This window comes from Diorhabda carinulata, chromosome X, assembly GCF_026250575.1.
Source record: "Diorhabda carinulata isolate Delta chromosome X, icDioCari1.1, whole genome shotgun sequence".
Taxonomy (NCBI): domain Eukaryota; kingdom Metazoa; phylum Arthropoda; class Insecta; order Coleoptera; family Chrysomelidae; genus Diorhabda; species Diorhabda carinulata.
The window spans coordinates 65,503,786-65,530,147 of record NC_079472.1 but is presented as its reverse complement, the minus strand read 5'-3'; the positions used below and the strand labels follow the sequence as shown (position 1 = coordinate 65,530,147).

The following is a 26,362-nucleotide window of genomic DNA, read 5'->3' as shown; positions in this document are numbered from 1 at the left end:
GCGAGTGTTCTTAAATCAAAACGAACTCTGTAGCTACATTAGAACCTGAGATATAGATCTTTGAATGTAGAAAAATTGCCAAAAACCTACAAAAATCCATAACTTCACATTGAATGTCCGCGCCTAGCTCCTCTCCATCTCAACCAATTCAAATGGTCAAAAACTCAAAAGAAAGAAGGTGTTTCAGCGAGTGTTCTTAAATCAAAACGAACTCTGTAGCTACATTAGAACCTGAGATATAGATCTTTGAATGTAGAAAAATTGCCAAAAACCTACAAAAATCCATAACTTCACATTGAATGTCCGCGTCTAGCTCCTCTCCAACTCAACCAATCCAAATGGTCAAAAATTCAAAAGAAAGAAGGTGTTTCAGCGAGTGTTCTTAAATCAAAACGAACTCTGTAGCTACATTAGAACCTGAGATATAGATCTTTGAATGTAGAAAAATTGCCAAAAACCTACAAAAATCCATAACTCCACATTGAATGTGCGCGCCTAGCTCCTCTCCAACTCAACCGATTTAAGTGTTCGAAAACCCAAAAGAAAGAAGGTATTTCAACGAGTGTTCTTAAACCAAAACGAACTCTGTAGCTGTATTAGAACCTAAGATATAGATCTGTGAATGTAGAAAAATTGCCAAAAACCTACAAAAATCCATAACTCCACATTGAATGTCCGCGCCTAGCTCCTCTCCAACTCAACCGATTTAAGTGTTCGAAAACTCAAAAGAAAGAAGGTATTTCAGCGAGTGTTCTTAAACCAAAACGAACTCTGTAGCTGTATTAGAACCTAAGATATAGATCTGTGAATGTAGAAAAATTGCCAAAAACCTACAAAAATCCATAACTCCATATTGAATGTCCGCGCCTAGCTCCTCTCCAAATTAACCGATTTAAGTGTTCAAAAACTCAAATAAAAAAAGGTGTTTCAGGGAGTGTTCTTAAATCAAAACGAAGTCTCTATCTTGAATAAAACCTGAGATATTGATGGTTGATGGCTGATCTGCGCATCAATACCTTTCATTGAAAAAAATAATTAAGCAAATCGGTTGGGTAAAACGCCTGAACGGACTCTGAATGGAAATCATCAATTTTTTTAATATATAAGATCGTATGATATATCTTAATTCAAAAGGTGACAAACTGACAAGCAGTGTTGTGGAATTAGTGTCTGTCATGGTTGTAGTCGATATAGTGTCGCTTCAATCGCGTCGAATTAGCCTCGTGTCTTGTCAAATTTGATTTATATAAAAAAATTTAGTAAAAAAGTTTGTCAGTCAGTATAATCTTCAATATTTGCGATTAAATAGTTTCCGTTTCTTCTGTTAAGTTCGTATGTTTGCTTGTGGCTGGACCCGATTTCCCAAACAAGCAGCGTTTCAAGATTCCCGAAATTTTTGTCAAAAAGATTCAATACTCTACAAATTCCTACTATTTAAGGTCATTCGGGACTCATCTGGCAACCCTACGGGTGCATCACTTGAACGTTACTTGTATCACAAAGAAACCCCGAGATGTTGCGATTTTTAACGTTCGACAAAATTACTTTTCAAATACGTCAGAACCATAACATCAAATGAATGCAGACTTTGACACTTTGCCACAGAATATATATATATATATATATATATATATATATATATATATATATATATATATATATATATATATACTTGTAGACAGGGTTAAATTGCGTTTACAATATGTAATTTGGAAGCCATGACATATTATATGTCAGAAAGTGGGTGTTTAAAACAAAATTACCCCGTAGTCATAAAGTCACACCCGCTTACGGTACTGTACATTCTCTCCAAAGATACTCCGAGGGGCAAAGTCACCCCAATTGACAGTAATACTTGTTCTTTTTTTTTAAAAATAGTAATTTGAGTATTTTTCATGCAATGAATTCAAATAAAATATACTGATTGTTTGCAAGAAACACCGAATCCGTAAAAACACTGTATTATATAACAATTATTTCATTAAATAGATAAGTACCCCATTGTTCTTGAAATCGAACGTCCATGGGTCGTGTACAACATCAATGTGGGCGCTTTTATTGTACCGAGAGCTTGATCGACTGTTGAAATAGGAAATTCATACACAAGCAGTAACAGTAGTTGATTAGTTAGTCAAGTGAAGTGAGTAATAGGAGAACATCTGGCTGAGTAAGTTTCCGTTTATTAACCTTCGAATATCCCATACATATCCAGATGAAGTCATTTTTTATATCGAGATGTTACAAATTTTTATATTTTTAATCGGCGTTTATTTAAAAATTCTATATATCTTCAGTATAAATATTAAGTTAATTATTTTGAATTTTAAAACTTTTATTATATTGAATCATAAACGTTGTAGTCTATTTTCATTCGCGAGAGAGTAATAAAACCGGCTTACTAATCCAAAACATACTACGGTCATTTTAAATATTACCGCAGAATAATCTAAAATTTTTATAAATGTACCTAAGCTAATACAAGTTTATAGGACTTTATTAGTGATTTTCGTATTTATTTACACTTTTTCTATTCGTGACGTCAATGAATAAACACTGTCTCTTATGTTCTTAATTTATTTACACACTTAACTTATAATAATTTACTTAAAAATATCATTTCAACAATTTATGCGATTACTTTTACTAATTCATTCTTTTCGCTAAGACTATTTATTTAAAACTAACTTACTGCCCTACATAGAATTCTACTAAGTTCTAGAGCAAAAAGAAATACAAGAAATAAGTAAATAGACTTTAGAAATGACAATTATTTAAAAGAAAAACCGCCTTTTATGAAAAAAACAAATCAAAGGCGCCGAGAAAATTCGCCGAATTTTAAATTTCCATTGTAGCTGGACAGGGCCGGTCTAAGGACCCATTTCAGGAGCTTGTTCGTCACAGTACTTGTACTGAACAATAAAAAAAGGTTTGTACCGGCCAAAAGCCTGTATATTAAATATTACATAGCTGCATCATTATCCCAGAATTTTTGCTATGTAGTTATTTGTCAAAAAAATTAATGAATTTTGTATTAGGGGACAATAAATTCATAAATCCATGAATTAAGTAGACATTTTTTAGGATTTTTCCTTTACTACCTCCCCCCCAATCTCACGTGAGATTTTTTTTAATGGGTTTTTATATTTTTTATATTTTTATTTTAGAAAAATTTCTTTCGTTATACGTAAAACAGTGTGACCAATACATTCACAATGAAATTCCTTTGCCCTAAGAAAAGGAACCAAGTCTAAAGTTTTACCGAAGGTTTAAGGGTTTAAGGGTTAAAGTGTCTGTAAACATCTCAAATAGCACTCCTATGACAACAGGTTCTGAGTACGTTCAATATTAAAAATATCAAACTTTATGCTGGCAATGTCATATTAGACATATTCACATCAGTGTTGCCATAACTTAAAACTTTAGTAGGAATCCTTATTTGTTTCAAATCAGTTACAGACAAACATATATGGAAGTGTGGAACAATGGAATTAGTTGTACGCTTGGTGTTGATAAATCCTACAATTTACAGTTATTAAAGAATAGCCACTTTGAAATAGCACGTAAAGCTTCCGGAAAACCAACATTTCAAATGGAAAATCATTTGGAAGAAAGACTTCAAATTAAAGTATATGCGTTATTCTTTAGAAAAGAAAATACTGTGGTAACTTTTAAAAGAAATAGTTTTTCGCTGGAAAAAAAGCATCCTAACCATTAGGAAAATGGGGACAGTTAAAGGTGGTTTATTGACTTTTGAATCTACTCCTTCCGGTGACTACCATAAGGACATCAATGCTGATATTTTTAAAGAATGGTTGGAACAAACAATAAATCTTCTTCCTCAGAACTATATAATGGTAATGGATAATGAAAGTTATCACTCGATACTTTATTGGGTCCCCCTTTCTTACTGCGATATTGGGGAGCCCAATGTTCACAGATTATCTGTTCATTCCATTCTTCTCAGAAAGATTTGATGGCTGTAGTTGTCAGAGATCTTCGTCTTCTATTTCATCCTCTCCCAGGTGTACTGCTCTGGAATTCTGTAGTGTTTCGAGAGAATGTGGATAGTTGCTCTAAGTCTAGCGTCTTCAGAGGTCCATTGAGGCGGCAGTGCTCCGATAGGGATCTTGTTAATATTCGTAGATGATTCTTACTTAGGCTGATACACTCATGTTATAGTTTCCCAGGAGAGTCTTTGCCTGCTTGTAGATTGTCCCAATAATTGGTAACTGATACCACAGAAGGGTTCAGGTCCCATGAAGGCGTATGGTATTTTGATCCCACTTAATTCTACAGCTTGGTATTAAGGTAAACTTTTTTGATTTACCATCCTAAAGCTGAGGTAGTTTGGTCATTTTTTAGGGACGGTTTTTTTGGTGATGTTTTTACTGTCACGCTTTCCAATACTATGTGGAGAGGTGGGAGATTTATAATTAATTCTAGTGCAGCTGTTGGGCATGATTTCATAGCCCCAGCTGCACATACGTAAGTCAGTCTTTGAGCCTTTGACAGATTGTTCCTCGTGATAATCAGACTAGTTCTAGTACTCCAAACCAATGCCCCATATATGATGATTGGTTTCACAATTGCCGTGTACATCCACACTAAGATCTTTGGGTTATAACCCCAATTCCTCCATGTGAAGTTTCTACAGACCATCTGGAGTTTTATTTTATTAAATAAAATTATATATATTTTTTAAAGTATTTTTTAGTAACTAGAAATCGAATTATTATTTCGATATATTGTCATTCATAAAAATAGACTAAACAACTTTTATATTACACTATAAAATTTTGAATATAACGAGAATGATGTGCATTTCTTGAACTATGTCAAAGATTAATAACAGTCAATTTATTTAATCAATATTTCGACATCAATATTTATTGGATGTTTTAATATCCTTGATCTAATTTTACATTTCATAAAAGATAGTAGTGATTGGATAGCTTCGATGTAAAGATGAATATTTTTGACACAAAAGCAGTCCACCCTAACTTTAACGTAATATTGAAATGTATCGATCGAAAAAAACTTAAAAAATTTCATTTAAAATGTATTAAAAAAATATTTTTTACTCAAATCTTGGTGTTGTTTTTAATTTGAATCATAGATGATGATGATAACAATATTGAAAAAATAAGAATTGTGAAATATAGGCAAAGAAATACAAAGAAAAATTGGTCATATTTATAGTACAGTCAATAACCTCACAATTTGTATGAAAACGAAGTCTATATTATGTTTTTAACACGTTAACCATCGGAAAATAGATTTGAAAAAAATTATTTTCAACAATATAAAATCTCTTAACAGAGTACGATGGCTGCCACTTAAGTTTTAAGATATGGCAACACTGATGTGAATATGTCAAATCCGACATTGTCATCATAAAGTGAACGTACTCAGAACATGTTGTCATACGAGTAAAATTTGAGATGTTTACAGATACTAAAAACGCGTTCATCTTGGTCAAAAAATTGAATCGCAATATTTTTCTATAACTTTGATTTTTTTTGATGAAGCACCACCGTGTTCCGCTGGTTTTCCGAATTCAACTTTAATATTTGGTTGGAAAAAAGATTTGTTTTAGTTGCAAACCGAATAGTTTGTCAATGGCTCGAAAAAAGCTCGTGTCTAATGATGCGAATAAATACTGAAAAAATTCAATTGCGGTGCTTCAATATCGTGACAGACTCATGGATCTATCCGCATGAACCCAAAACTAAACAACAATCGACTGTATGGGTCTTTGAAGACGACCAAATCCAACAAAAGTTGTTCTCGCATGAAGCACTTCAAATGGTCGCCTGTTTTTTCGGAATACTGGACATGTTGCCACCTTTCCATTAGAGCAACGTTATTTCTGAATGGTCACCAGCATTTGTTGGCCTGTAGTGTTCGAAAATCTCGGCGTTCGAGATTACAAACGCCTCGCCTATGTAGAAGGATTTTGGTTTTTCCCAAAGTCAGGTACATTGGGGAGGCTTAATTTAATTGTATGCTGTTTGGATATTAAGAAGGTTATTTGGAATTTTATGAGTCAGGTATCGGTCAGTCAGGTGTGGATGGATTTTCGTTTTATGTATGTCATATGGCATGGTCGCCACACGCTGTATAGTCCTCGTTTGGCACCCAATGATTTCTTCTTTTCCCGCAGATCAAAAATAAATTGCGACGTCAACGTATTTCTACATCAGAAGAGGCAATTGATGTGTTCAAATCACATGTTTTGGATGTATGGAATTGGTTCAAACCCATCCAAAAATATATTGATCTGAATGGAGAATATTTTGAATAGCAATAAATGTCCAAAAACCATATAAATTGTGAAAATTATAGGTACATATTCTACAGAGAGAAGAATATATTTTTGTTTTATAGATAAATTCCATAATTTTCTAAACAAAAAACAATCAAAACCAGCCTCCTTGAACACATATAAAGCAAAAATTTTTTATTATAGTTCACTTTAAAGCTTTTCTCAAACTTTTTAAAAAAGTTTGTATAATTTTTCTTTGAAAAATCCACGTTTCAAATTTTCTTTAACTTTAACGAAACATAACTCGATCAGGCTTGGGCTGATTAAAATCAAGTAATTAAAATCACGATTAAAATCAATTTTTTACTTTTTTATCCAGATTTAGATAACAACATAATATAAAAGTTTTCTCAAAAATCATTAGAAGTATCTGCTTTTAGCCAAAACAACAAAAAAGAATTACATAATTCCAAATTCTTAAACTAAACGTAACCGGCGGGTGTAATTTGGGCGCTAACTATCCTTCTTTACCTGTCTGACCAAGAAGGGTAGATAATCCGACATGTATTTTCGGCGCTAAGAAGTGCAGGTAGGTCAGGTCATAAAATAACCCAATAGAGGGAAAGTTGATAGATTTTTAAGTAGGTTAGGTTAGGTTAGGTTAGGTTATGTAAAATACACATAGGATTAAAATGACCCTTCGGTCTTGGCGCCTAGTTTACATGTTGTAAAAAGTACATTAATCCTTTAGCGCCCAAATTACATCCGCCCAAACGTAACACCTAAAATTTATTAGTGTATATTTTCAATTTATTCATTTTCGTTATACAATTTAAACAAAAACACGAGTTTTCCTCCCTTTTCTATGCCTAATCTGTTTCTAATATCCGAGTGTACAAAACCAAAAGAGCTAAATACGCGTTCTACTGAAGCTGAAGAAGCAGTTGAAGAAGATTTCCGGCTCATCATTCTGTGATAACCACCATTGTAGTCCGTTTATATTTTTTATTACTTCGTCAGGAAACATAACTTGCTTAAATGGAGCACTGCGGGCGTTTAACTTTATTACTATATTGCTTCTAAAGCTATATTCTTTTCTTCTGGTGTTAACTGGTATTTTGTTTTTTGAGGATTCAACATATACGCTATAAAATGGCGTTAGTGCTTGTTTATATATTATTAAATTGTTGTGTTTTTTGTAATGGTAATACCACAGATTTTTGAGCATTACGGGAGGCTATTATAACCGAAATTATAAACAAATATACGTTAAAATTTTTTGTTTTGTTCCAATTATTATAATAAATGAAATAAAAATGGGTCACCAGAGTTGTTGTGTAAGTGAATTGTAAAAATACTAGCAGAAAAAGTAAGTGCAAATTCCCTACAACTACATGGGAAAAAAAGTAGTACCATAATATCAAAAATAATAATTCGGAGTATTATAAATCTTTGTAAAATTGTTAAGTTTAGTATAAGTAAATAATAATCCTGGAGGTTTAATATCCTTAAGATCTAAAGTAGCCGGAGGACGGAAATCAGATTCTCAGCTTACAATAGAGTCAGGGTTGTTGGATTTATTGGAAGATGGTGACATTGTTTTGGCTAGTGACGAAAGTGCAAATGAAGAAATTGCAAATGGTTATGCCACCTTTTCTAGAGAAGAAAAGTGAATTTTCAAGTGAAGAAACTCAACAGTGGTTAGGATTCACGTTGAAAGAATAAGGGATTTTCCAATAAGAGGTGTTATTTTGATATTCAAAGAAAAATGCCATTTTTTTGAAATAAATGATCGGATGTTTATTTTATTATAAAGAGGAAGGTATGCCGTTAATAATGGAACCAAATGGCCGCCACGACTGCGTTTACAGGACCATATCCTTTTCATGAAATTTTCCATAACCAAATTACAAAGCGGCTGCCTTATGTCCTCGATAGCCTCACGAATTCCATCTTTGAGGTCTTGAATCGATGCTGGACTGTTGGCGTAGACCTTATCTTTCACCTGGCCCCAAAGGAAAAAGTCGCAAGGTGTTAAATCACAAGATCTCGGTGGCCAATTATGATCACCTCTTCGAGAGATAACATGGTCCGAAAATTTTTCCCGTAAAAGATCGATGGTTTCGTTGCTTGTGTGGCACGTAGCGCCGTCTTGTTGAAAGTAAACATTGTCCAAATCAATACCATCCAATTTCGGACATAAAGAATCATTAATCATCTCTCGATAGCGCAATCCATTCACCGTAACTGTTGCTCCAGCCTCATTTTCGAAAAAGTAAGGTCCAATGACACCGCCAGACCATAAACCGCACCAAACAGTCACGCGTTGAGGATGGAGAGGATTTTCAACAATAACTCTTGGGTTTTCCGAGCCCCAGATTCGACAATTTTGTTTATTGACGTAACCACCAAGGTGGAAATGGACCTGATCAGTTAAGATGATTTTTCGATGAAATTCCGGATCATTTTCATGCATTTCGAGGACCCATTCAGCAAAAACACGACGTTGTTGATGATCGGCCGGCTTGAGTTCTCGTGTTAACTGAACTTTACAGGCCCTAAGATCCAAGTCTTTATACAAAATACGGTGTAATGACGTTTGTGGAATGGCTAATTCCAAAGAACGACGAGGAATGGACAAACCTGGGTTTTCTTCAACACTTTGGGCTACAGCAGCAATATTCTCAGTTGTTCTTGAGCGACGTACACGGGTTTTATTCTTCACATCACTAACTTGTCCCAACAGCTCAAATTTTTCCACCAATTTCTGTATTGCGGTCCGAGAAGGTGCTTCACGTCGACCCAAAAATGTTTTAGTTTTACGAACCGTCTCTGCCAAACTTTCACCATTTTCATAGTGTATTTTAATAATTTCAATGCGTTGTTGAAGCGTGTATCGTTCCATTTTCATTAATGGCGTAGTTTCTACTTGTCAAATGTCAAAAAATGACAGCTTCAAAAGTGACATTTACCGAAATAGCGAGCTGTTCAAAATAACACCTCTTATTGGAAAACCCTTTATAATAGTAGGTAATTTTCTTGCAAGAAGCGCGACAAATGCGTTATAACAAGTTTTGGAGCCGCAATTTGAAAAATCAAATAAATCGTGACTTTTTTTTAAAAAAATCAATGGATAAATAATATTGCAGGTATGAAAATTTAAAAAAATAAACTCTTCGCCAAATTATATACTTCAACTTTGTTCTAAATTTTCTTTTCTAAAATGCATAGTTTTTCTGTTATTATTACAAAAGAACTCAAAAACATGCATTTTTGGGTCGAAAACTTAGTATAAAGAATATGCATAAAACATTTGTTGATCAAAATTGACTTATTTGTCGATTTTTGAGGTTAGCTTCCATTTAGAAACGGTGACATTAACCTCACAATGTCCGACTACTATTCTGGCAATATTGTTAAACTGTGACCTAGATCAAATTTATAAACTATATGGGCCGTACATAATTTTTTGAGTGTAAAAATTGCATGTAAAAGTGTAAGATCTTGAAATTGTAAATGTATTTTATTTATTTTATAATACAAACAGCAATCCTCGTAATATTAACAACGTAACTGTTTGTTTCGCTATATTTTGTCTTATACATCAAAATTTATTTTAGCTAACGTTTCATTTAACATTTCCTGTTCATTTGGAATCTTGTTGACTTGAATATAATAAAAATCGGCTGTTTTATGATACTCGTATGAGGTTTATATAAAAGTTTCCCATTATAAATGTTTTCGTCTGGTTAAATTAGATTGTTCTGAATAGTATACTAAAAATTTTGATATGTTTATGCTTCTAAATGTTCTTGATTTTAGGTCTCTTCTGTTTTAAAATTAGTTTGTTTCTAATAATTTTTGAAAGAAAGATAAAAATTGACGTTTCGATCTTTTATGGCCCTCCTTTCGTACCAACGAAACACGTTTTGAAGACTCCTTCCTAAATACAGGGTGGGCTAGAAAGTTTTGCGAATTTAAAAAAGTAATAATAAAAAAACTAAATATAATTCACATACAATTTCTTATTTTATTTGAAATATGCATCTGGGAAATTCATTTCTTAAAAAGAACACCATCCAGGTGTGCACCATCGTGCTGCAAACCTTCCTCGAATCTAGATCTCAAATTGGTAAAAACTCCCTGGCACATTGCGCGAAGAATACCTTCTATTTCTTCTCGGATGTTAGTCTTCAACTGATTAAGCGTGTCTGGGTTATTGGGTAGACCAAGGCTGCTCAACCTTTTGAAGAGTCGGGCCAAATGGTGGATTCAGTCGTTAACGACGGGCCACTTACATTTCCTGTTTCAGTTACTCTCAGGACAAGCGTAATAAAAACTTAATTATTAAGAAAATAAAATTGAATTATTGTTTATTAGGAACAAATTGTATCTTATTCTAAAATCTAAATAAAGAAACAAAATTGAACTTAAATCTAGGGTAATTTGTTTATACAATCAATGTGATTTCTGCCATTGTTTGTGTTTTAATAATTTACTTGTGTTTGGCGACAAATCCGTCGTTGACAGTAACACAAGTCACAAATATGTTGTTTAATTAAGGATGTGCGGTATTTATTTTTTACATAATTAAGATCTGAAAAAAAGTTTTTGCATACATATGTTGGTCCAAAACTACTTAAAAACTGTAACGACAGGTCAGTTATTGCTGGAAATTCTCCTTTTGGTATCAATTTCCAAAAATCTGCAAAATCTTCTGAAGAATTTTGTGCTTTCGAAGACAATTTGTTAGCAAAAAGTTTTTTCAACGTATCATGATTTTGCAGTTCAACAAGTTCTAATTGAATATTGGCAGGATAAGTAACTACTTCAGCCAAACTTATTATAAAAGGATTTATAAAAATTTGTACATTTTGTTTTTTAATCTCGAGATCTTGAAATCTCCTCTCAAATCACTGTGATAAGTATTTATTTTTAGATTTGTATTTAGAGTAATTAACAGACACAATATTGAGCTCCTTGTAATGCCAACAAGAAATGCAAGATCACTCAACCAGGATGTATCCTTCAGTAAATCAACTTCGAATGGTAAAGCACCTTTCTGCTCTAAAAATTGCGACACCTGTTCTCGCAAGTTGAAGAAATGTTACAACATGCCGCCCCTTGAAAGCCATTGCACACCACAATACAGTTGTAATTCTCTGATTTCTTCTTCAAATAATATCCCGAATTGACGTCTGTCGAGCTTTTTGCTTTTGCATAAAGTGCGCCGCGGGATTTTTGAATTTGATGCGTATTTCTAAACCACACTTGCGCGGGCCACTTAAGATTCGTTCGCGGGCCACAGTGCGGCCCGCGGGCCTGGGGTTGAGTAGCCTGAGAGTCGACTCTACTTTTCAGGTATCCCCACATAAAAAAAACCGGTGGTAGGTCCGGCAATAATGTCTGGTATGAAAGTGGAAGAACTTATTGAATAAGTGAGGAAATATCCAGTACTGTATGACCAAAGAAATTAGCAATACCGAAACGCCGATTACAAAGACATGATCTGGAAAAGGAATTAAATGTCAAAAGTACACAACAGATTAAATATTACCGATTAAATATTTGATAAGCCCGATTCGTACGCCGCGGCGTGTAGTTTACGGTTGAATTTGTTGCTTTTATAAATAGTCCCACAGCCCCAACCAAAAAAGTAGGTTCTGAAAAAAACGTACGAGAACAAGTATTTGTTTTTCAGGAGTGTCCCCTGAATGTAAATCCAAGTGGACGTCATGTGGGGGGCTTCGCTTCAGCCGCCATCTTGAAAAACACGTTTTATTAAATATCTCGCGAACCGCGCATCGTATGACAAAAATTTAACATGTCATTATTGCAGATAATAATATTTGTCATCTTTTTAATAAAAAAGATGGCAAATATTATTATCTGGTGGCGAATGCATCGAGCCAGAGCTGGAAATCGGAAAGAGCTCGTGTAGGAGATGTGTGCTCATCCTTTCCGATCCCGCACCGACCCGTTCCCCGTTCTTTGGATGACACGTATGTGTCGGCCATTAAGCGGTAGAAGTTTCGTTGTTCCAGGGTTTCCATAAGTGAGGTTCAGTCTTAATTCTCAATTGTCCTCATAATCTCATCTTCAGAGTCAACTAATTTATCTCCATGTGATGTTTACAGTCATTGAAACTGAAAACCCGATTAAAACCAGCGTTGGATATTGTTTGTTTGAATATAAAAAGCAATATTAAGAGTTTCTTTATTTTAATAATTTGAAAGGTTTTTACTTACAGAGGTTCGATTATGAGCTTTCTTTGGGACTTATAAAGATAGAAGAACTAGGTTAAATGCAAATGAAACTTTGAAATCTTAAAATGTACGAGTACGTAATTATTTATTTTACATATATTGAAGTTTATTCTACATAAAAAGTCGGCATTTTTTTTTTGTTTCAAACTAATCACACTTTCTACATCAATTTTATTTTCAATCTTAAATAAACATCAGAGAAAGAGATAAATCAGCAATTCTTCGTCTTTTCCATGGAAGACTTTCTCTCGATTCTTGCTTCTTCAATAATTCGGATTCGTTTTTTAATATGATGTATTCCAAACTGGACTACAACGTCTTTTCTCTTCAAACTTCGATCGCTGATATGGGAGTTGCTCCTCTGCAGGGCTGAGGTTGTGACTGTTGCGTGTGGTTGTATTTGCTGACCTGGCTGGAAAAGAAGAAAAGCGAACGACCATTGGCCAGAAGAAAACGAAAACAGAGCTCTGATGTAACTAGAAACGGCTCTTCTCGAATAAATGAATAAGTGATAATAAGTAATAATAAGTATTTGCGTTGAACACAAACAAAAAAAGTCAATTTAATATAAGTGAGCTACCACAAAGTAATTAAATAATTTTAAATTAACCGGGGATACTTTATAAGGGATGAAATACTTTAAGCAGAGTTGAAAAATTATCAATACTATATTTGAAGTTTTAAACAACTTTTTATCAAGACCTTAAAAGTATTTTTCTACTCATTAAATGCTTATACTTATAGTTTTGCAATAAGGGGTAGTTTTCATCCTTCAGTGTAATACGCACATATCGGCATAGGGTATATTTTGAAGATAAGGGTAAGTCAAGCTTAATTACAAATTTTCATGCAAATCGATGCAGGTTTATTGAAATCTGAGGTAATACATCATTTTTACCTTGGTAGCCTGGACTATTAAATTCTAATTTGTCGTTTACATTTGAAGTCGTCGTTACAACTTTGAGTTACTGAAGTGCGAAGCCCAAATTCTTACTTCAAGTTATAGAGGGTATCTTATTTAAGCTTAGAACTCCGAGGGGAAGGGAACACAATATTTTATGAATTTAAAGAGGTTATCACGTTATCCAGTTATTATAGTCGCGGACAGGCTCGCGGGGTGGGTCCTTGGGCCGGCCCTGTGTGACTGTAATAGAATTTTGAAGTTCGGCGAGTTCGCACGGCGCCTTTGGTCTGTTTATTACATTATATCTTTGAAATAGTTTCTAGGAAAGTCTATTTATTTATCTCTTGTGTTTCTTTTTGTTCTAGAACTTGGTAGAATTCTATTTGTGGTATATAAATGAGTTTATGTAGCGCAGTGAGTTAGTTTTGAATAAATAGTTGCAGTGAATTAGTGAAATGACGTTTATAAGTAAATTATTAAAATAGTGTATAGTGTATAAATAAATTAAGAACGTAAGAATCAGTGTCTATTAATTCACCCCACGAATAGAAAGAGTGTGAACAAATCCGAAAAACGTTACATTTGTTAAACTTCGTTTCATTACCAACGTTTTCAATATTCTTTTATTTTTCAAAACAATTTTGAAAACAAATTTAGAATAACGAAATGTTTATCTTAACGCACATTAAGCGTCAAAAATAGGTTTATTTTATATTTTATTTGACCTTAAGTTCATCGTGACACAGTTTTGATTAATATTATTATCTTTGCGTATCCTGCCTATATATCTCAACAGTTTGTCGATGATGGCACGGGTTCATGATAAACTCTTCCTGCAATTTGTTCGTACAACGAGAAAAAATAAATGTAAAATATATCGACTACCGATATTATTTTGATTTTTCCTTTATTTATTCAAGATTTATTACCATTACGAAGCCACGTCCTTTCTCCACGTACTTTAAATCAACTGTAACTATACTTCTTGTTTTGAAACTCATCGATTACCAGTAGTAATAACCCAAGGGCATTGATGATTGTTTAAAAAAATTTTGTAACAATTTCGAAAGCTTGTTGCTTGGAAACAGACCGACGCCATTGTCGGAGGGTATAGGTTTTAGCTCATATCTCGAAAACTTTTAGAGATATTCTAAATTTGAAAAAAGATTCGAAAAATGTAGGAAGTTTCCCAAAAATTACAAAGTTATGAACAATTAACTATAAAAAAGGTTTGGTTTTTTTGCTTATATCTCAAAAACTATTTGAGATATTCCAAATCTGAAAATAGATTCGAAAAGCGAAGTAAATTTCCCAAAATTATAAAAGTTATAAACAATTAATTGAAAAAAAGGGTTTGGTTTTTTGCTTATATCTCAAAAACTTTTAGAGATACTCTAAATTTGAAAAAAGATTCGAAAAATGTAGGAAGTTTCCCAAAAATTACAAAGTTATGAACAATTAACTATAAAAAAGGTTTGGTTTTTTTGCTTATATCTCAAAAACTATTTGAGATATTCCAAATCTGAAAATAGATTCGAAAAGCGAAGTAAATTTCCCAAAATTATAAAAGTTATAAACAATTAATTGAAAAAAAGGGTTTGGTTTTTTGCTTATATCTCAAAAACTTTTAGAGATACTCTAAATTTGAAAAAAGATTCGAAAAATGTAGGAAGTTTCCCAAAAATTACAAAGTTATGAACAATTAACTATAAAAAAGGTTTGGTTTTTTTGCTTATATCTCAAAAACTATTTGAGATATTCCAAATCTGAAAATAGATTCGAAAAGCGAAGTAAATTTCCCAAAATTATAAAAGTTATAAACAATTAATTGAAAAAAAGGGTTTGGTTTTTTGCTTATATCTCAAAAACTTTTAGAGATACTCTAAATTTGAAAAAAGATTCGAAAAATGTAGGAAGTTTCCCAAAAATTACAAAGTTATGAACAATTAACTATAAAAAAGGTTTGGTTTTTTTGCTTATATCTCAAAAACTATTTGAGATATTCCAAATCTGAAAATAGATTCGAAAAGCGAAGTAAATTTCCCAAAATTATAAAAGTTATAAACAATTAATTGAAAAAAAGGGTTTGGTTTTTTGCTTATATCTCAAAAACTTTTAGAGATACTCTAAATTTGAAAAAAGATTCGAAAAATGTAGGAAGTTTCCCAAAAATTACAAAGTTATGAACAATTAACTATAAAAAAGGTTTGGTTTTTTTGCTTATATCTCAAAAACTTATTTGAGATATTCCAAATCTGAAAATAGATTCGAAAAGCGAAGTAAATTTCCCAAAATTATAAAAGTTATAAACAATTAATTGAAAAAAAGGGTTTGGTTTTTTGCTTATATCTCAAAAACTTTTAGAGATACTCTAAATTTGAAAAAAGATTCGAAAAATGTAGGAAGTTTCCCAAAAATTACAAAGTTATGAACAATTAACTATAAAAAAGGTTTGGTTTTTTTGCTTATATCTCAAAAACTATTTGAGATATTCCAAATCTGAAAATAGATTCGAAAAGCGAAGTAAATTTCCCAAAATTATAAAAGTTATAAACAATTAATTGAAAAAAAGGGTTTGGTTTTTTGCTTATATCTCAAATACTTTTAGAGATACTCTAAATTTGAAAAAAGAATCGAAAAATGAAGGAAGTTTCCCAAAAATTACAATGTTATGAGCAATTAACTATAAAAAAGGTTTGGTTTTTTTGCTTATATCTCAAAAACTATTTAAAAAAGTCTGTTTTATTGCTTATATCTCAAAAACTATTTGAGATATTCCAAATCTGAAAAAAGATTCGAAAAGTGAAGTAAATTTCCCAAAATTACAAAAGTTATAAGCAATTGATTGAAAAAAGGGTTTGGTTTTTTGCTTATATCTCAAAAACTTTTAGAGATACTCTAAATTTGAAAAAAGATTCGAAAAATGTAGGAAGTTTCCCAAAAATTACAAAGTTATGAACAATTAACTATAAAAAAGGTTTGGTTTTTTTGCTTATATCTCAAAAACTATTTAAAAAAGTCTGTTTTATTGCTTATATCTCAAAAGTATTTGAGACACTCACATTACAAAGTAAACACACACATTTATCTTTAACTCGCGTAAAAAAGTAATCGGTTTCCCACTCTATATGAAAGTGTTAGGTTTTCGGTTTTTTGCTTGAACTAGCCATAGTAAAAACAAACAAAGAAAGAGCTTAAGCGTGTACACGTGAATTAAATACATTCGGCACAGACATAACCTCACTCTAGCTACACGCGTGACAATAACTGTCTAAGAAACAAAAACGTGTAATTCAGACAATGACTAATCGGCTGCAGCGCTCCCAGACACTCAGTGTTGCCAACCTGCTGAGCGTCATCTCCAATTTTTTACTGTAAACGGTATTTTTAATTTCATTAAATTCTCGTCGGTATTACAACCAAATCTTGATATTTTAGGATATTTGAAACTCAAAAATCCAAATCGAAATAAATCAATCTGTTTCCAGTATAAAAGTTTTCATTCTAATAACAGTTAATGATTGTTATACTTTGTTGACGTTAATTGTGATAAATTTATTGCAGATTGACATTCAGCGGATAAAATGAAGTTCCTATTTTATTTGTGTACACTTTTAGTCGTATGTCTACTTTCGGAAATATCAGGAGAGAAAGTCGTAAGTGAGCAATTGAATTCTTATTTACCAATATTAATTAATTTCATAAATTTTAGTCGAAACATAAACACACACACAAAAAGGTGATATCGAGCGAATCGCAAGAAGAAAGAAAAGAAGAAGATGCACCCGTAGCACCACCATCCGATTCAGATGTTATTGATAATAGAGTTCCTGTAGTAGGTAAGTATAAGACTACGATATAATACAATAATTATTATTAAATGCATCCACTTTATGAGTTATTCTCACCGCTGAAATAAACAGAAAAAGTCTTTTTTCCTTTTAATTTAATTATTACTCGAGCCGGCCCTGCGTTTTTATATCCCATATATTATGTAATTGTTCTATGTGAACAATTTCTATAATGAAAGCTGTTTCGACTAAGAAAGACGGAATGACAACGATTTCTCTATCCTCCGAAGTTCCAGCTCGATTCTGCGCATTCTCAAGCATGCGCAGTACAGATAAAGTGTCTCGGACGAGAGAGAAAATTAATATTGTTGGCACCGTAACGTGGAGACGTTTTTTCCCGTACCAATTGTACATATAGGAGTATTACATTATATTATATCCAAATTAAATCAAAATTTTGCGTCCAGCGTTTGCACCAAGATTCGCGCTCCAACATACGGCTGAACATTGGAAGGATGTGATGGTATTTAATACAGTTTCCTGTACTTTGAAATATCCTGGATTCATAAATGTAATCACCGAAACGTGACAACGTGACGAGAACATTAAGGTGCAGACAATATCGATCTCTCGCTCATGGCTCGTCACTTTTGCTTGCAGTGCGCAAGCGCGAATAAAATCGGGAGTGCGCAACAGTTGTATGGGACTATATGGAAACACGTAATTCCTTGACTACGCCGTTGCCAGTTCAACTGAAAGGTGTTGAGAGGTTATGAGTGCTCGTGTTTTGGAAATCTACAAAGTGTTTTCGACGTCAACATTAATCAAAAATGAGTTATATTTGTTTTATCTACTCGATCGTTTTCACTTAGTGATAAGAGATGCAAAAAGATGCATTTCATAGAAAAGTTTTCTTCTCAAAACACACGTGTATGTTGACTGTGCGATTTGATAATAAATTTATGTGTGAATTTCAGACCCGTGTATGCAAGTACGTTGCGGAGCCGGAAGGGTTTGTCAAGTTGACGAATTGGGTGAACCTCAATGTGTTTGTATTCCAAAATGTCCGGTAGAAACTGAATCTAGACGCAAAGTATGCTCCAATCACAACGAAACTTGGTCGTCAGATTGTGCTATATATCAACAAAGATGTCTGTGCGATAAAGGAGACCCTCAATGTAAAGGGCCTCAATACAAACACGTACACATTGAATATTACGGACAATGTAGAGAAATGCCAGTAAGTGAATTAATATATAACTGAAAACTAAATGTTTACTTTGTGCAATAGCCTGTAGGCAGAATTTTCGAAAACGATATTATCTAATTTTATTAGTTTTGCCCTTTCAAACCATCCAGGTACCTCCTACAAAAGCTACGGTTATGCAACACTGCGCGAATCTTTCTTCATGTCTCCTGTAGACTCGTCCTCTTCTATCGCTACTACGCAGGCACGCTCTGCTTTCATCTGAGAAGAGAACGTTTTTCAGTCTCTAGCAAATCGTAGTCGAGCTGCTCGGTGGACTGTGGCTAGTAGCTGGCCCTTTTGGCTCAAGATTACCTACCTTAAGTCTTCTTTTGACTGTCCAGTCACTCCTCGCGTTCCTGGATACTGGAGAACCCAGTGTTTACAACTGATTTGTTAATCCCACTCCTTTTAAAAAGTTTAGAAAATGGGATGGCACCCAGGTATAGTGCTCTGGAGTTCCTTAGTGTTTCAGAATGTAGATAGAGTCCTCAGTGCAACAAAATCTGCACGCTGCATTATCTGTTAGGTCTAGCTTCTTCAGGTGTTTGTTGAGGCGATAGTGCCTCGATAGAACTCCTGTTAGTAACAGTTAGAGCTTGGGCTACAACCATAGAATACGTTGGGTTATACTTTGAATATTGAGGTTAAATAAATAGACAGACTAGTTAAAAAAAAGCTTGAGCATTTTTAAGATCAAATGATTCCTATGGGTCTTGTAGTAGAACCACCAAAGTTAACTGTGGAAAAAGAAAGAGACGAGACAACAGTTGAGCGGGTGTTACTCAGGATACTATCGACGGGCTCGGGGAAGACTTTTGCAAACCAAGAACGCCAGAAACAGAAGAGATTAATCCAAGAATCGAATTGTGTTGCATTTGTCGTATCCCGAACGGTTCAAAATAAAACGACGGTTGTGAAAGAGAAAGACACTAATGGTTTCGATATTAACGGCTATTGCACGTTGTCAAAAGGCCACTTATTTATCGACTATACTATGTTCCATGTGAAGGATATGGGGTATGAGGAATTATATCCCAACTGACCAGATAGGCAATCAAAATTGCTGCCACAAATTATCTTAAAATATGCTTAATATTATAATATTTTTTTCATGTTTTTTTTCATCTTGCAATTTCCGTTAAACACTGTAAAATTCATCATCTTCAAATTATTCTTCCTTTTAAAACTATTATTTCGGTTATTACTTAAACTGTGTAAGGGTTTTAAGCTTGCTGTGTAAAAATATCGAAAATGAATGTGAAAAGTTTTACTCTGATTACCTCGAAATTTTAGCATTGTTCGCAAGAAGAAATGGCCGATTTTCCACGACGAATGCGCGATTGGTTGTTCAACATCATGAGAGATTTGGCCGACAGACAAGAATTGACTCCCCATTATTTGAATATGGAACGTGAAGCTGAATCTAATATGACTCGCCGTTGGACGAACGCCGCCATTTGGAAGTTCTGCGATTTAGACGGCCATCCACCAGACAGGTAAAGTTTTTACAAAGGTTGCTAGTTGCTAATTTATTATAAAAACTAGTTTGAATGTTTTCTTCAATAATATCACACTTTTATATAGTTTCTAGCTTTTTTTACTAATAAATTTATTAATAGACAACACTTTCAGTTGACACTAAAATAATTGAAGGAAGCGCACACAAAAAGTGAGCTCTTCACGTGTTGATCAAGCAGATATACGACGTTTTTTGAGCTAGTTCCAAATATGTTCAATAGGATTGACATCGGAGCGGGCCAGTCCATTTTTGCAATACCAACCACCGTTACCATTCTTGCCATACGTAGTCGAGCATTATCTTGCATTAGTAGAAAACCAAATCTAGCATATGGTAGTACATAATCTCTGCAACGTATCGTCGTGCTATTAGCGCGCCTCTGTCAATTAGACGAGAGGAGATCCGTGTGTGCCTCAAAAGAAATACCATACGCAACCCGTGGTAACCGAGTACAGGCAGCATACCGTTCTCCAGCTCTTCTGTACACCTTATTTTTGTCATCGTTGCCATACAAACACGTACTACACTCATCAGTGAACAATACCTCTTTCCAGTCGTCCTCTGTCCAATTCATGTTTGAGCTTGTTGGAGGCCTCTTTGGAGTATTCTAGCGGTTTGCGTTCGGCCTCGCAATGCAGCAATCGTGAGACGGCGATCCATCCGAGCTGTTGTTTTTCGTTTTCCATCCGTACCTGGCCTTCACTGGTGAACTGGTTGACTCTTTCCACTATCCACCAATGTTTCAATCTCAACAGCTCTCCGATATTTTTTATTAATTTGAAGTTAAGAACTAAATTCAACTCTATGGAGGCTACTTTAGTACAACGATAAGTCTAAAATTTAAAATCACTTGAAATGTTACAACGCAAACGTTTTAAATCATGCAATAAATTGCAAGCAATTCCTTGCAAGATCAAAATATTACATAGTGGAATATTGCACGTCGCTTAAGGCCGCTTGACATGATGCAATACATCGTGCAATGCAATGCAAGACGCAATATTTCTCTTATATCAAAAGCATGCGCAGATGATGTTCATTTGATTATTTCGTGTAAGATTTTGACATTATCTGTTTTGTGCCGTTTTTACGGCATGCAAGTTGCAATCTAGTTACTTTTGGCATAACAGATCAGTTGACTTTCGTAAAACTTAGTTTCGTTATTTACATTGTTAAACTATATACAAAATATTGGAAAAAATTTGAGGTTAGGAATTTATTTACTTTTACTGTTTACAGAGACTTGCATGCAATTTCTTGCACGTTAAATTGCATTATGTAAAACGGCCTTTGTACCGATTTCGGTCTGGTAAAGTCGAATCGTGTACACATTGTACAATCAGTTCACGATTCAGTCTTGCATTGTCAATAATCAAAGTCGGATTTATTTGGCTCGTAGATAATTAATGATATTAGAAAATTATTATAATATTTGCAGTGAAAAAATGTCATTAAACTTTTCGATTGAAGAATTAGCGATTATACGTCTTCTTCTTGATGAAGAAGATAATATTATCAAGACAAGAAGAAAATATAAAGCAATGGATTGGACTACTACTGATTTTGAAGAAAATCACAGTAAAAATTAAAAAAAAATTGAAAATTTATTGCATTTGATGTACTGATCGCTTTAGCGGGTAATAGCTAATTGAACCCAAAACAAAACAATATTCACACTAACGGTACATGTAGTGACAAGTTCGAGCTCGCTCAAACAAAATTTCTTCGAACCTGATCGTAATTGGACTCGGTTTCAAGCGAAACTTGACTGTTACCGATAGTATGAATGCACACATATATTATTTACTTCATAATATTTTATCAAACCGAGTTTGGACCCAGAACGAACTGTGAACGGCTTTATAGTGAGGATCGGCCCTAATTGTATCGTTTCCTTAGTTCCGAGAAATTGTTTCTCATCTGTACAGGGCCGGTTTGTCTTCTCCGTACACATACTAACCCATTTCAATGGATCAATAACAAAGCAATTAATAATAATTAATGAATTGTCTAAATACATAAAATTTATAGTCCCGCACATCCGGCGTCCTTAAAATGAGTACTTGAATAAATTTAGACGCGGTATCATTTTTTTTTTATACGCAGTAAGTTTCTAATTAACGATATTCTGCAATTTTCATTAAAATCGTTTGAAAAAAAGTAAATTAGGCATTTATGGGTTAATTTAAATATAAAATTTACACATTTTATTATTGTTATATATATATATATATATATATATATATATATATATATATATATATATATATATATATATATAAATGCTCCAACTATTTCTAAATTCGTTCTTTTACTACTGTACGAAAATCTAGTGTACGCTAGAATTAATTTTAAGGAATATAAAAGCACTACGGCAACATCGTAACCGGTCGTCAGATTATCTATGGCCGGTACATTCGACTTGAGAACAGGGGCGGATTTACCGAATCGCAAGTAGAAGGGACCGTCAAATAGGATTTTTGATTTATTTTTTCGTATAAATTTGATTTTAAATCTATATTAACATATCAATAAACGTATTTTACACCTACAACTACTATATGGGCACCTAAGTATGTGAATTCGAGTACAATACTAATAAATTTATACCGCACTAAAATAACAACCGCACGTAATAGTCAGTATCAATTAGTTATTTTTTATCTGCAATTTTCGGTAACTAATATACCATCTTTGGGGATCTTACTATTACTATTATTTGAAATATATCTAAAAATATATGCTCAAATTGTCAATTTTTATTTTTAGATCTGTTTCTCGTCATGAATTATTCCCCATTCGAGCCCCATTGATGGCCCTCGAACATTGCATTAGTCCGTTTTTGAATTCTTGCGATGCCGATAACAATCACCGTATTACTCTTAAGGAATGGGCAAAATGTCTCCAATTAGAGGAGGTAAGCAAATTGTTAACATTTTATAATATTTTATTGATTCTTTAAATGCACTGAAAGTTTGTTTTTTATTGCTAGTTTATCATTTATTCATTTTTTCTTAACACATAATTAATATTCAAATAGTAACCTCACGATTGATTCTTAAAATTTAACGTTCCGCTGTTGCCGTTGCCAGATACCTTCATCGCCCTAACTAAATTAAAACAATGATGAAATTATTGCGGTGTGTTGCCAAATTTCTCTTTAAACATTATTTTAAAATGTCATTGTTGATATTATTGTCCTTCCTGGTATCTAATTTCGAATGGTGTTGTGGGTTGAGGACTCAAAATGAAACTGAGATGCCAACGTTTCGATCTTTATCACTGCTAAAAATATATTGTACGTTATAACTCATCTTTATCTTCATCAATGTTTGAGTTATAATTCACAATATTTTTAGCCTCGACAAAGATCGAAACGTTGGCATTTTAAAAAACTCTTGGACAGTTTTATTTCGAGTTCTCAACCCAGCAACACCATTGCGAAATTTACGTACCGCGGGCATGTAAAAGCCACCGTGTATGGACGTTGCTGCCAAATGGAGAGCCCAAGAAATCCTTCAATTTATAATAAAATGGGACTTTTGTGAATCGTTACCCTGTATATCGCTTATACTTTTGCTCATGCGAGAGAAGTTTTTCTAAACTTAAACTGATTAAAAATTATCTTGACGACTGACTAATCTAGCCGTGCATTCAATAGAACGAAAAATTTCAGAAGAAATCGATTTCACAGAAGTTATTGAGCAGTTAGGTAAATTGAAGGCGCTACAAAAAAATAATAAAGTAAATAATTAAAGTTGAATTTAAATTTCACTTACCAGATTTTAACGACATAAACACTTATTTATTTATTTATACATTCAAATGTGAACTGAATAAAAAGCTTGTAAAACTACATTTCTTAAAGCTGGGGGGCCTCATTCAGCTTTACCGCCCCGAGCCTCTGACGGGCTTAGTCCGCCACTGTTGTCAAGAGCTTTCTTTCTTTTGCGACCAATGCGTCTTAGTACTTCGTCGTTGGTGATTCTGTCTGTCCAGGGTATCGTTTGAGCTTTCAAATCCAAGTTTCCATTCTGTCCAGCAGTACTGATCACACATAACATTCCATGAATTCTATTCTGACTTGGAGGTTTAGATTTCTGTTTGCAAACATTGAGGAGTACTTGACAAATACCTTTCGAGCCATTTCAATTTTGTTTAATTGTCAAAATTAATTTTTGACTGACATTTCTAGAACTACAGAATTGCATTATCCAAATCATAGTACTCGTGATCGCGTGTAATCATTCGGCATTTTAGAAAATAATGCAATTAATTCAGCAATTCTTATTATGATTGCATTATCAGATTGCTGAATATTTTCCTTTTTTAAACATTCGAATATATTTAAAAGAACTTGCTGTGTTTGTAAATGTAAATCTTTATTATCTTCATTTTCACTACACTGTGCAATTTAATTGCCCATGTTCTATAGAACGACATATTTCTATTTATTTAAACAAATGTACGAATTAAATTAATCTCACCTAGCCACACCACTGCTTATCGCAGATTGTTTAGAAGGAATATTACTGTCTGATAATTATTTGTCATCTGGCAAAAGTGGCAACAGTATTGAATTTAAACAGCATTATCTACATTATTTTTTTTATATTTATAGGAGGAAATTGAACATCAATGTGAAGAAATAGCCGAAGCTGAAGATAACTCAGAATTACAATAAATACAACGAAATTTGTAAATAAGCCTAGAGTGCTGTAGAATTCGTGCTAAAAATGTGCCATATTATTTTTGGAACTTAACATTTTTAATGTAGCTTAAGTTTTTATTTGTAAATTTTAATAAACGTATTAATTTGCTTTCTAAGATTAAATTAAACCCTTCCCGTAATCAATATATTAAACTCTTAAGGTTCTTAAGAATCTTAGTATCAGTTTACACAAATAATGACTTACTTTTATGTCAAAATGTTTTCTACATAGTTCATTGCAATATTACAATTTAAGTACCGAATATTGAATTTTTCAGAGCACACAATTTTATTTTTGGTACATGTGTGGGGGTCAATAGAAACTAAACCATGGAAAAATGAGTGCAAACACCTTTTTCGCGATATCTCAGAAATTATGCGTCTTACAAAAAATTCGTAAAGACATAATTTGTTGCAAAATGTTTTGCCTATAAATATGTTCATATAACTTTTAGGCCTAAATTTAAAATTAAAGAAGTTATAAGCAAAAAAGTGAGAATTTTTTTTTCTCTATAACTTTTTTTTATACATTTTACAAAAAATTACCTCGGACCAATATAATTCTATAAATTAGAAGACTTCTTGTGTTGCGAATATTGAAGTTTCGACTAATTTTAAGTCTTTATCAGAATATGATATTGACACTGACAATTTGGGTATTTATATTGAACAATAAATCACCTTCATCATAAATATCAAAATAGAACTTTGTTCTAATAAGAAAAATTAATTATTCCTCAGTCCTTATACCTCAGATATGTATCAGTAATCAATTACATTATTTGAAGTTTCATTATAATTTCCAAAATAGAAATATAAATTTTACTTGAATTATTTAGATATTTTTTATCATTTATAGCTTTTTCGTTCTTATGAATGTGAATAATTTCTAAAAATTCCTCTTTTCATGTATTAGATTCTGTTTCAAGAATTTTTGAATCTTTAATAATTGAAGTTTTTTTGATATTTCATGGTATTTTTTATCGTATTTATGACCTCTTAGTCTATTTTCTAAATACTGAGATGTCTGACCTAACAGATATTTATATTAACATCGACTCTTTAAAAAAATAAACTAAACGCACTTGAGGAATGTAACATTCTTTGTCTGTGGTTATCGCGAACGTTATAAAGGCCGCTTGACATGGTGCAAGAAATTGCAAGGTCAAAATATTGCATAGATGAATATTGCACGTCGCGTGTCTCTTGTCTTTGCATCATGGCTGCCACTAATAAAAATTCAATAAGTGAGTTAAACAAATATCTTATCTAAAATTTGTTTCATTATTTTATGACCGGTTTAACAAAGATGATAACAAAAATAAGTAAGTAACGAAGTGAAAAAGTCGTCAGTGTATCACTATCAATAATTATATCTGCTGATGCCTTGGTTTTGGAGCCCGATGGATAGGTTGGTTGTTAAGTCAAAATTAACTAGATTTCTCCCCAGAATTGCAGCTTGCACGCAATAAAAACGGCACAAAACAGATAATGTCAAGATCTTGCATGAAACAATCAGCTGATTTTCATGTGCGCATGCTTTTTATCCAAAAATATTGCGTCTTGCATAGCATTGCACGTTGTATTGCATCATGTCACGCGGCTGTCACTGCACTACAGTAAGACATGCTGCTCAACGCTGTTTCGTTTAGCACTG

General features: G+C 33.1%; 1 protein-coding gene across 1 annotated transcript; it reads left to right on the top strand.

The window, feature by feature from the left end:
- The first annotated feature begins 2,031 nt into the window (after positions 1-2,031).
- LOC130901404 (SPARC) lies at positions 2,032-24,814 on the top strand. Its single transcript, XM_057812797.1, has 7 exons — positions 2,032-2,167; positions 17,000-17,091; positions 17,148-17,274; positions 18,204-18,466; positions 19,769-19,971; positions 22,764-22,911; positions 24,616-24,814. The coding sequence occupies exons 2-7, from the start codon at positions 17,020-17,022 to the stop codon at positions 24,676-24,678; spliced, it is 876 nt and encodes a 291-aa protein (XP_057668780.1). The 5' UTR covers positions 2,032-2,167; positions 17,000-17,019; the 3' UTR covers positions 24,679-24,814.
- Positions 24,815-26,362: the final 1,548 nt, after the last annotated feature.